Below are 11,632 nucleotides of genomic sequence, written 5' to 3' on the forward strand. Positions count from 1 at the left end.
ATAAATACTCACTGGCAGCCAGGGTAACTTCCCACTGTTCACACAGACGCAAGTCGTCACTACAAGTCGCCCAGCCCGCCCTGATTTGAAGCAGGGCGGGCCCTCAGGAAAGCAGCAGCACAGGTAAAAGGAGCTGACCGCAAGGCAGTGTGGATGGGAGAATGGCGTATACGCTGTTCTGTGGTCATTACTGGTCCCAAAATAATGATTTATAAAGTGTCTGACAATGTTTGACAAATCAGATGAATGGGACTTGCTTAATGCAAACTGGAAAATATCTTTCAGCTGCTGCCAAAACACATGGAAATGGTAACTCATGCTTTGTAGATCATTAGGACACTTGGGAGTTACTGGAGCGTACTGCGAAAGGCATTACTCAAAGTTCACGTTGAAAAATTCCTTCAGAAACGGCTAACAACTTTGTAAGGGTAATGCAAGCATGAAAATCATCATTCCTAGTACTGCCTTGGGATGAATATGTGCCAAAGGAAAGCAGGGAGGGAAGCTTTCCTTGCTGGAAGATGAGACTGCTCCTGTGCTCTGTCAGTAGGAGAGCAGCCATCAAACTTATAAACAGCTGTTCCTTCTGAATTGGCAGCTACTCCAGGCAGCAGACACAAAACTCCAAAAGGCTTTGTTTTATAAATACATGAAAGTAGAAAGGAGGAAGTCCGTAACTGATAAGAATCTAGACAGTGGAATGATACAGAAGCTGTGTGATGGAAGACGCAGGAAAACCCATGATGGAAGCAGAGGAGTAGGATTTCTTCCAACAGAAACGGGAGAAATTCCTTAAACGTGCCTTTACACAGTCCATAAAAAGTCCAAAGAAGGAAAAGGACAAGCTGCTTGTGCTTTAATCCATACGGGAAGCCCAAGGCAGGAGCTGTGCTTCAGGTTGGCTTTTGTCACTTCCCTGTTGTTTCCTCATCAAGTAAGAGGGATGGCAGGCGGCTGGAGGCAGGCCTTGGTGCCACTCCCTGGGAAGCAACAGATGAAAGTGCAGCTTGTTGACTTCTCTAGGATTTGGGTACGAGCTGCCAGTTGTTACGGAAGGAGAACCTGTTTGGTGGGGCTGATTTGAATCTTGATAAAAGGAGCAGCATACCGGCATGTAGAAACAAGTAGAAACAATCCATGAATGGATTAAAGCTTCAGATATTGCCTGCTGTCACTCGGGACTTTATCCGCACTCTTCACCTGCAATGTGGAGCTTCTGTTTGAGTTTTTGCTGGGTTTCACTCTGGCGGTAGCTTCATCAGCGCAGAACAACTGTACCTGTGCGACCAACAAGTGGACGGTATGTGCCCAGGATGTGTCTGGGAACTGCACCTGCACGCTGGTAGGTTCAAATCCCAAGGTAGACTGTCCAACACTGACTCCAAAATGCTTGCTGATGAAGGCAGAAATGATCCCCTGAAGGAGAAGCGCTTCTGGGGCCGTCCCCGTGGGCTGTTAGATAATGATGGCATTTACAATCCAGACTGCGAGGACAATGGTATCTTCAAAGCCAGGCAGTGCAATCAAACCGATACTTGCTGGTGTGCGAGCACTGCTGGAGTAAGAAGAACCGAAAAGGGTGACAAAAGCCTTAGTTGTGGTGAACTGGTTAGAACAAGCTGGATATACATTGAACTGAAGCACAAAAAAAGTCCAGTGCCTTCAATGTTCCCGATGTAGCAAAGGCCCTGAAACATCTGTTTGAGAGCCGATACAAACTGCACCCCAAGTACATCGCAGCTGTTAAGTATGATTCCCCATTTATCCAAATCCACCTGAACCAGAATGACTTTGAGAAATCTAGGTGTGATGTAGATATAGCTAACATAGCCTCTTACTTTGAAAAAGATGTAAAAGATGACACTGTATTTCATTACAACAGTACATTTACTGTGTCAATGGAGGTGCTCTGGATATTGGGGAAAAAAAAAAAAATAAGGATTTACTATGTTGGATGAAAAGCCACCAGAGTTTTGCATGAGACAACTGGTTGCTGGCATTAGTGCTGTGGTGACAGTGGTGATACTGACTGCTGGCCTTGGCATCGCTGTGCTCGTTCTGAGGTGGCTGCGGACAAGAAAATATGAGAAAGTTGAGGTTAAAGAAGTGGGTGAAATAAAAGCACCAAGCTTACAGCTGCCTTGATCTGAAAAAAAGAAAGGCATCTGAAAAAAGAAAGGCAACAACAGGAAGAAAAAGAAACAAAAAAAAGCACAAAATAGAAATAGCAAACAGAGTCAGTGTATGTGGATGGATTTGGAGAGGTTTTTTCCTTTTTAGAGCAATTTATACAGGGATTGTTATAAATTTTTCTAGTTTAGTAAGAATGACTTTTTTGGGTATAAACTAATTTGGGAGTCAGTTACCTAAATATTTTAAATGAATCCCAATTTAGAGGCTAAGAGAACTGTTACAGCTGTCTATTTAGCGTAACGCAGAATGCTTTCACTGGTACTGCAGGCCTGGTTCAGCTTGCTTAACTACTCTGAGTGGTTCTTGCTATATCTACTTATTGAAATTCAAATACCTGCCTTAGCGGAATTGAGTTATATAGCTGCTTTTCTGTTGGTAAAGAATTCTTTTAAAATGGGGGAGTTAAAGTTGCTGGAACTTTTTTTTAATCAACAAATAATTTAATAAGTATTACTAAATAACCAAATAAGGTTTTAATAAGATCGTCTTCAGTACTAGAGGTTTTTATATGGAGTCATTTGTTAGGAAACATTCCTGGGGTGGCTTTCCAGTGCGGAGATCCCAGGTTTCTGAGTTTGTATTCAGGCGGCACAGTGAGCTATTCCCACTTGTGCTCTTTAACAAGGGTCTGACACTCCTAGTCAGCAAAGCTCCCTTGATCCCAATGCAAGTGTAAGTTAACCTTGGTGTTCTGCCCAAATTCAAACTCTGGTAATAGCTTTCTGTCTACCTAAATTCCCCTTGCAATTTTAATGGGAGGAGATATTTTTCAGTGTTGTACAGCTTCACAGAAATACTACACAATGCTTCAGGACAGCTGAAAAAGAGCTTTATTCCAGTAGAGCTGCAGGGGGAATTTTAAGAGCAGAGTGTAATTACTGAAGTTGGAATTTGGCCAAGACACTAGAACTGGACTTCTTTGCTACCTACTCATCTGCCACATTCCTTGTTTGGGAGGTCATATCCACCATGAAGGACATTTTAAAGAAAATAATGCTAGTTGTTAAATGTTGAAATGCTGGCAGTTATATTCTCTGTACAGTGTATGGATGTCTGAAGTCCCATCAGTCTAATCTGCTTATGTTCCAAATGAGACCGCTACACATAGGCACGGCAGCAGGGTCAGCTCTTTTATTCTGTTAATTAGTTTCAACATTACTAGTTTGAAATTCTAATAACAGTCAGTAATGTGCTGCTTCTAGGACAAACTATTAAATATGCATCTCTGATTCTACTGAATGAATAGGATACCAGGGAAAAAAGTAAAGCTGCTTTGATTCTGTTTCTGCCTTTGTTTATATAGAAGAGACTTGCTGTTTGGGGGGTGGGGGTGTGTGTTTGTTTAATATTTTTTGGCTCAACATACACCATTTCCATTTAACCTCATTCTTGTTCACTTACCTGCTGGAAAAATTTGGGCTTTGGATACATAGGATGAGGCGGATGCATCACGCTTCCCCAAAATAAGCTTTTTATGCAATTGCATCAGCAGTATTACGACACTCAAAAACAACTGGAGCAGGGTCTATAGTTTATTGTGTGACTTACAGCAACAAGTCCAAGCTGGTTGTTTTTCAGTCAAGTATACACATTAGTACTGATAGAAGATGAAGTGAGAATTTAATATCTAGGCTGAATTTTCCCAAGTTCCATAGGAAAATTCAGAACTTAGCCTAACTCCACATAATTTTGCAATTAGTCTTTTATAATATGGATTAAATTAAAAATGTGGAGCTGAGTAGCCCTCAGTGCTGAAGAAATGTAGGATCAGAATGAAAATTTTCCAAGTACCTTGCTTAACCGCTTTCTTAATTTATGCAGAGCTGATAAAAGCTTTGTGTTCGGGCGGTTGGTGCTGTCCTTCCATCAGAGCAGATCATGAAATGTGCCATCTTTTCTGGGGATCTACTGTGGCTTTCAACATTCTTTTAAAATCACTGCATTTTCCTCATTTCTGTTATAAGAAAAAAAAATATTTTCAAGGTGAATGATGAGATTTTATATTAAAATAGAATATAAACATGTAGGCATAATTTTGATTAGGAGAGGCAAAAGTGACTAATTGTTGAAAAAATCTGAAGAAGTAACAGTTTCAGTATCTTTCTTTGGCTCCCGCTTTTCTTTTTAGAAGCTGAGATTGAGAAGAGAAGCCGTTGTGGTGCCATTCATATTTTTATTAATCATTAAAAGACTGCCCCGTGAAAATCACGTGTTGTGGTCAGTTATTTCCTTGCTAGTCATCAAGCACCAGTAGACTGTGTGCTGCTAGGGGACTGGAAATGCACTAGGGTCATTTCATGGGAGTGATAAGGTATGTGTATGCAATTAATCAAAAGAATGGGAAGATTAATTGCAGTGCAGAGCTCAGAACCTCTCTTTGGATTAGATCATTCTACTTCAATAAAGCTATGTAAAGCTACTGTAGGATCTGGACTTCATAAACCAAACATACCCACTGCTCCTGCTACGCACTCATTTCTCTCCTGCTGCTCCAGTCATACCACCTCCCGGGCTAGATACTAATATCTTTTTTGCACATGGTAGGTCAAGTATTTTACTGTAAAAGTCCGTGATGTTCAGCTTGTTTGACCTTCTGTCCACTGCTGATGTGCTCACCAAAAAGGAGAAAATGAAGTCCCTGTCAGCTTTAAATTTTGCAAAATTAAAATGCTTTTTATTATTCATTCTAATTTAGAAGTTTCTAGTTATCCTTTTCCTGATTACATCATCCTGTTTTAATGGTGTGTTTGTTTGTTGTATTTAAGTAATTAGGCTTTATACTCTCTGCAGTGGGATCTGTGAGTACAGCCAGCATGGTGATAGTGATGGTGGTGTTATGTTCTAGGCGGCACTGGCTGACAGCTTTCAAGCAGTGCCCTGAACAACGTGATTAACATCAATCCGGTATCAGTTTCTGTGGGGTCTGCTCAGGCATAAATATATTCAGGGGATTGTTTTGCTTTGGAATGTTGTTTTAATACTCTGTATGTAGAAATACATACATATTTATGCATCTGTCTGTGGGCAGATACAGAAATAAACCCATAGCTGATATGAAAGAGTGCCTTTGTGCTATTACCTACCTGGATTATGTAACAGCAGGTAGGCTTGCTTTAATGAAGGTAGAGCTGTCTGTTGCCTAAATTATGTTCTGCAACTCCAAGTGGTGTAGGGCTGCCTTAGAAAGTTCAAAATAACCACTGGCAGAGAAAAAAATCCCGTCTCTGTGCTATGACTCTGAAGAGGATAGTGCTGCCCCTTCCGTACAGTGCTACTACCTTTGTGCAACTGCACAAAGCGGGTTTGGGCCTTCACTTTTAACTTTTAGTTAAAACTTTTTTAAGAAGCAATGCCAGCACTACAGCCAGGAAATGAAAGTTAAGGATTCATGGAAGGATTAAAACCCTCTTAAACTCTGTACCCTCTATTCCCCCTAGTAAAATCCATGTCTGCTTATAGATGCAAGTATATATTCTCCAATGCATTGACACAAAATCCCTGCATTAGTTTGCAAATGACTGGTGCACGTACACACACGTCCGTTCCCACACCTGTACTTACAGACACCCACATCACTATTTATGTTAGAGCAGGCAAGCCCCAGGGAAAGCTTTGTGGCAGCAGATCCTACGCTGCATTCAGCCAGCCTGCAGCCTGCTATAGCTCTTTATCAGTGGTAAAATAGCCCAAACCTGCTACTGTTCTGGAACAACAAAGAGAATCCTCTTCTTGTCCCGTCTTCCCCCGATTAAGAATAATCTCTTTATGGCTGTTTAGACTGGGATTATGGCTGGATTAGGTTAATGATGTGAAACAAAATGCCTGCTGCATAAACACACCCCACCCCTCTCTTCTTGTTTAGATGGTAAAACACCAGCATGCTGGTGATGTTAAGCACTTAATGACAACTAGATACAAGATCCCCCCCAATAGTCCTTAAAATGTTTAAATCTCGGGGAATCACCTTAGAAAAAACAAACCACTTTTTCAGAAAATAGTTAAACAAATAGTTAACAAATTGGCCCTTCCTCCACTTCTCCTTAATTGGACCAATTAATGCTATTAAACAGATAGTCTTCCTCGTGCAGGTATAATTATCCTTTTTCCAAAGCATTTCCACTGAGTTGCCTCAGGGTTTTAAGCACAGCAATTACCTCTTTTTTTAATACTAAGATTAATCTTGAGTCATTACAATTGCTATCAGAACAAGAAAAATCAACTTCCAGAACTTTTACAATTATTATTCAGCAGTTCTGACAAAATTCCTTGTACTAGGATTTATCTAGTTAAAATTTCATACACGCCAGGCAGCCTGACAAGATTCACATCTCATTTTCATGAGGATCCCTATTTGCCGAGGAATAACACTGTTATGGTCCTAGTCCAGCACAAATCAAGTGCCACAGAAACAATTAGGGAGACTTTGTATTATCTAAATGAAAGACTGAATGAGAATGCATTTCTAATTTTCCACTGAGATTTTTACATGTGGGCCCAACAGTACTGGTGGCATATGCACCCAACCTTTTTCAGCTAAGTTTTATTTGAAATGTCTGTCCTTGTAAGGCTTGAAATGAGAAATCTCAGCATTTTTGCTAGTCTGCTTGCACCCAGGAAAGCTAAGTGGAACAACTAGAAAGTAATTGGATGTGGCTATGCTGTAGCCACTGCACTGTGCAGTGTGGACACACTCATTTTTAGCACAGGTCTGTTGAGTGAGTTCTCCTTTTTTCTTCCTATCTTCATGTCCTCTTTTCTGTTGTTAGAAATAACATGGCTTTCTAACTGTCTCAATTCTGCTGAAGGACTTAAGCAAAATCTCTCAAGTATAGAAAGTTAATTAACACTCCACTTTTTCAGTCTCTCCAAATAAATTTTGCATTTTAGAGAGCTAGTAGAAGAATTCTGTGATATTTACTATTTTCACATATGTTTTTATGCAGGTCAGCTGCTTTAAAAGCAGTTTACAAATTATGTGCAAGAATTAGAAGTGAGGAGAATAAAAATTATTAAGTGATAGATGCTCAGAATTTCTGCCAGTTTTGCAACTATTAAGCATCCAAGTTGCCCTCTAAAGTGCAATGGTTGTCAGATCTGGCAAGCTGAAAGCAATACGTGATGCTGGAGTTCATTTTCATTACTTCATCTTAAGGCCCTCAGAATCAGAAGTTCCTAAAATGTATTTAATCTCAATGTTGGTACATTTGGTTCCTTAAGTCCCAGTATCTTGCTGTCCTGGTTTCAGCTGGGATAGAGTTAATTTTCTTCCTAGTAGCTGGTATAGTGCTGTGTTTTCGATTTAGGAGGAGAATAATGTTGGTAACACACTGATGTTTTAGTTGTTGCTGGGCAGTGCTTACACCAGTCAAGAACTTTTCAGCTTCCCATGCTCTGCCCTGTGCACAAGAAGCTGGGAGGGGGCACAGCCAGGACAGCTGACAAAAAGTGGCCCAAGGGCTATTCCATGCTGTATGACATCATGCTCAGTGTATAAACTGCGGGGAGTTGGCTGGGGGGCAGCGATCGCTGCTCGGGGACGGGCTGGGCATCGGTCGGCAGATGGTAAGCGTTTTCATCACTTGTTTTTCCCAGGTTTTGTTCCTCTCTCTCTCTCGTAGTTTTCCTTTTCATTATTATTATTATTAATTATTATTATTATTATTATTTATTTTATTTCAATTATTAAACTGTTCTTATCTCAACCCACAAGTTTTCTCACTTCTGCTCTTCTGATTCTCTCCCCCATCCCACCAGGGAGGGGGGGAGCGAGCAAGTGGCTGTGTGGTGCTTGGTTGCTGGCTGGGGTTAAACCACAACAGTCCTTTTTGGCACCCAACGTGGGGCATGAAGGGTTTGAGATAACAAGAGATTAACCAGAGCATATTAAGGAATTTATATCTGTTAACAGTTGCAGGTCACAATAGTGATTCATCTGTTCTCAATATTAGTTTATCTGATCTGCCCCATGCTCTTTTTTTTTGCTGTACATGTTAAAGATTGGTGGTGTTTTTTGCAGTTTGCTATGCTCTGCAGTGATTAGGGGTGTTTTTGCATGGGAGATTTGTTATTGAAACGCTGGCCTTTAGCTTTATCTGGTATTTAAGCTTTGTACTGAAGCCATTACTGTACTTTGGGTACCACCTTGTGGAGACAATTAGCAATTATACTTCTTCCTCTGAGACGTTTTTTATGGAGGAAATACAGAATGGCACCTTTGCTACCTTCTTCTATGATGTTTCCTCCTTCATTACGATAACTTTTCAGTATCTTGAACATCCTCTATCCCAGCTGAAACCAGGACACTTGTCTATATTTATCTTACCCCAGGGAAGAAGAAAAATAGCTAACACACTTAACTCTGGATTGACTAGCATCCTGGGCCAGCAAGGTACACAACACTCGTGCAAGTCAATGTAAGACTGGCAGCACTAAGTGATTCCCAGGAATGCCAGTGCTGAATAAATGGCACTCACAAACGGGACATCTGGGATATCAAAATCAATTCTTTAGTAGGAAGGGACCCAATAGTCTTTTGTGGCTTTTACTGAGAGTCTTTCACTAAAATACTGTAAAACAGCAAGCAAAGACCACTCCTTACTTACAACCTCTTCACAAATGTTTTGGAAAGAAAAGACTGTGTTGAATTTTATAACAACTTTTAGAGGAACAGTTTTGCAGTAAACTTCTGTTTGGTTGAGTAATTTCATCCTCTGCATTTTGAATCTACTTTTTTTTTTACATCAACAACATAGATAATAAGCAGAAATAGTTATTACCTATTAACAAATTCTTAAATAGCCTCTACTAACTGGTATGTCAGTGCGGCAAGGGACAGTTAGTACACAATACAATACACTCACAGTGGGTCAAGACAGGATATTCTACTGAACAACATTTGGAAAAATCTTGATATTTATGAAAAGTGTTGCCTAGTCTTTTAAGTGCATGTGAACTCCTGGGATTCCAACTGGACAAACAGGCTAAGTAGCATTAAATCCAATTTCTGACTTGCAGAAGGCTGATGGAGTGCATTGTTTCTGCCAAGATTTTAGCCCAACACTAATGAGCAGAAGTGAATTACACTGAAACTTGAATGACAAAACCATCGATTAATACTTAGTTTTTGCTTGGATTTATATAAAAGCCAAATATTTTATTATAATAACTTTTTCATTTGAAGCTGAAGACTGTACATGTTAATGGACAACCTTTTAATTGTGATGATTAAAATTGGTAGCAGGGAGACTTTAGTACCAAATGTTTCTACCTGAATATACAGAAAAATATTTTCTTTTATATTTACAGTTAAACTGTTTTTCATTACTTTTACTGGATTTGACATTTGCTCGTGTGAATAATTTCATATATATACAAAATCTCATTCAGTTCAGTACAACTACTTATACAGAGAGATACACAAATACTAATGGCCACATCTACACAGGAAAATTCTATCTGTGAAAGTGTTAACTGCTTAATTGTGCTAAGGACTACTGCATAGTGTATTTGTAGAGTGTATGTGGAGAGCAAAAGCTTTGATAAGCTCCTATCTAGTCAGTCAAGTGGTTTTGATATTAAGTGGTTTTCTTCACAGCAACTTGAAGCAAAGATTTGGGGACAGGTAATGATAAATGACTCCGTGAGCTCCATCCTACCATGTACAGAGTTCACAGGTGTTTCATATGCATTTCATCTTTGGGGGAAAGAAGAAAAAAAAGAAGACAGCTGTGAAAATGCTTCACGATCTGAACTCACTCTACAGATCAGTTTTTCAGCAATGAAATTCAGTGCCATGCTGAGGTTCATCAGAAAACCTATACATCACTTAAGACCTCTGAGTGGGTCTTATGCAGTCTTAAGGCATGAAAGCTTGCCTTCCGGTCTTCTTCAGAAATGTGAATTACAGTCTTTTTTTGAAGAAGAGATGAGGCTAGAAAACAAAATCTCAGCTACAAACCGAGTCTTAACCTCTCTCTCTAAAGCATAGAACTTTCTCTCTGATTTCCTTAGAAAAAAATAGTTCTATGGATATATATTCATTAAAATTCAAGAGGAGCCATGGTACAAATGACTAGTTAGAATGTTTTTTTAACTATCTGTCTATTTAGAGAAAAACACCACTTTATAACTATCCAATTGCTCAACTGTTTATCAGATTTTCATACAGAGAGACATTTAGTGTTGATATCTGATAGAGAGATCCTATAATTACCTGTGCTGTATTTGCTGCTTGTCTGCTTTGAAGTTTTAATTATAAGTGATGCCACCTGGGGAGACTTTAGAAGTGCAGAATGTAGAATACAATTTTTAGCCCCATCCTTGCACACCCGAAACATCCATTGAGTTTAACAGGAATTTAGGTGAGTCAGGAATACAGAAATAGCTCCTATACCCTCTATGCAGACAGTTAAATAATGCAATTGGAGAAACAAATAATAGCAAAAAGAAATACGCAAAGAAAAAACCACAACATTTTCAGCTGACTTGAAATAACGTGGAGACTCTGCAAGGTGGAAGAATGACATTTGCTCCACGGAACAAATGGTAAAAAGCCCTCATGACTGGCTTAGGAACAGAGAATTCTAGGTGAAGACGACAAGAAAAGCAGGCAAATACAAAGTCTAAGAAATAAGGACATTAAGCATCAGGAGACATTCACGATAGCTTCCATCTCAGTTCTTGACAGCTGGGACACACACAGGCCTTAAGTTAGACAAAGTGCCTTTCTGCTGCTACAGCTCAGCTGTTTTTGTGGCTGGAGCTGACAGTCACAAAAATTAATGCTGTGCTAATTGACTGACACATTTTACTCTTCATGCCCCTTATGATAATGTAGGCTGGGCAGGTTTTAAAGGAATTGTGTCTACTGAAAACAGACTTTCTACCTATCACTACATAAGGTTTTTTCTTGGCCTGGACTCCAAGATCTGGTCAGTATGTATTTTCCTTGGCAGCGGACACCAGTGCTTAAGAACTGTCACGGGAGAGGGCCTCAGCAATAAAAAGGGATGGACTAATGAATACCTCAGCCAACACTGAACAATACACGACTGTGCTCATACACAGAATATGTGACTGCTGAAGGCAAAGATCTGCGTTTCTTTACCTTTCGCAAGGAGAGGGCCTTTGTTTACATGCAAACCCCGAAGGCTTGTATGAAGCCTGGGCTGCCGTCATTACCACACGTCCCAGCCTCACCCTTTCATTCAGCAAATAACCTGTTTTTCACATCGCGTCATTTAAGATGTACTTCTGTCAGCTAGATAAGTAGGCCAAAAGTTACATATTAGGTTATCAGCTTGCCCATTTTCTGGATTTGGGCAAAGTCAAACATCACCTCCCCACCTACCACTGTCACAGTAGAGCTGACTGTTCCCTTCCACAGGAGTGTCACCAGCCCTCTCTGGTAGCGGGAAGCACTCTTGACACTTCAGGTCTC

The 11,632-nt window shown here is 40.0% G+C and overlaps 1 protein-coding gene across 1 annotated transcript; it reads left to right on the top strand.

Moving 5' to 3' along the window:
* Positions 1 to 161: 161 nt before the first annotated feature.
* TACSTD2 (tumor associated calcium signal transducer 2) lies at positions 162 to 2,455 on the top strand (the record flags this gene model as incomplete). Its single annotated transcript, XM_082314440.1, is given in 5 exon segments — positions 162 to 166; positions 1,153 to 1,412; positions 1,415 to 1,648; positions 1,651 to 1,952; positions 1,954 to 2,455. Coding segments are annotated over 5 exon segments (993 nt in total). The 3' UTR covers positions 2,146 to 2,455.
* Between the last annotated feature and the right edge of the window lie 9,177 nt (positions 2,456 to 11,632).

The sequence above is a fragment of the Platalea leucorodia genome (assembly GCF_965183815.1).
Source record: "Platalea leucorodia genome assembly, chromosome: 5".
In the NCBI taxonomy this organism is placed as follows: Eukaryota; Metazoa; Chordata; class Aves; order Pelecaniformes; family Threskiornithidae; genus Platalea; species Platalea leucorodia.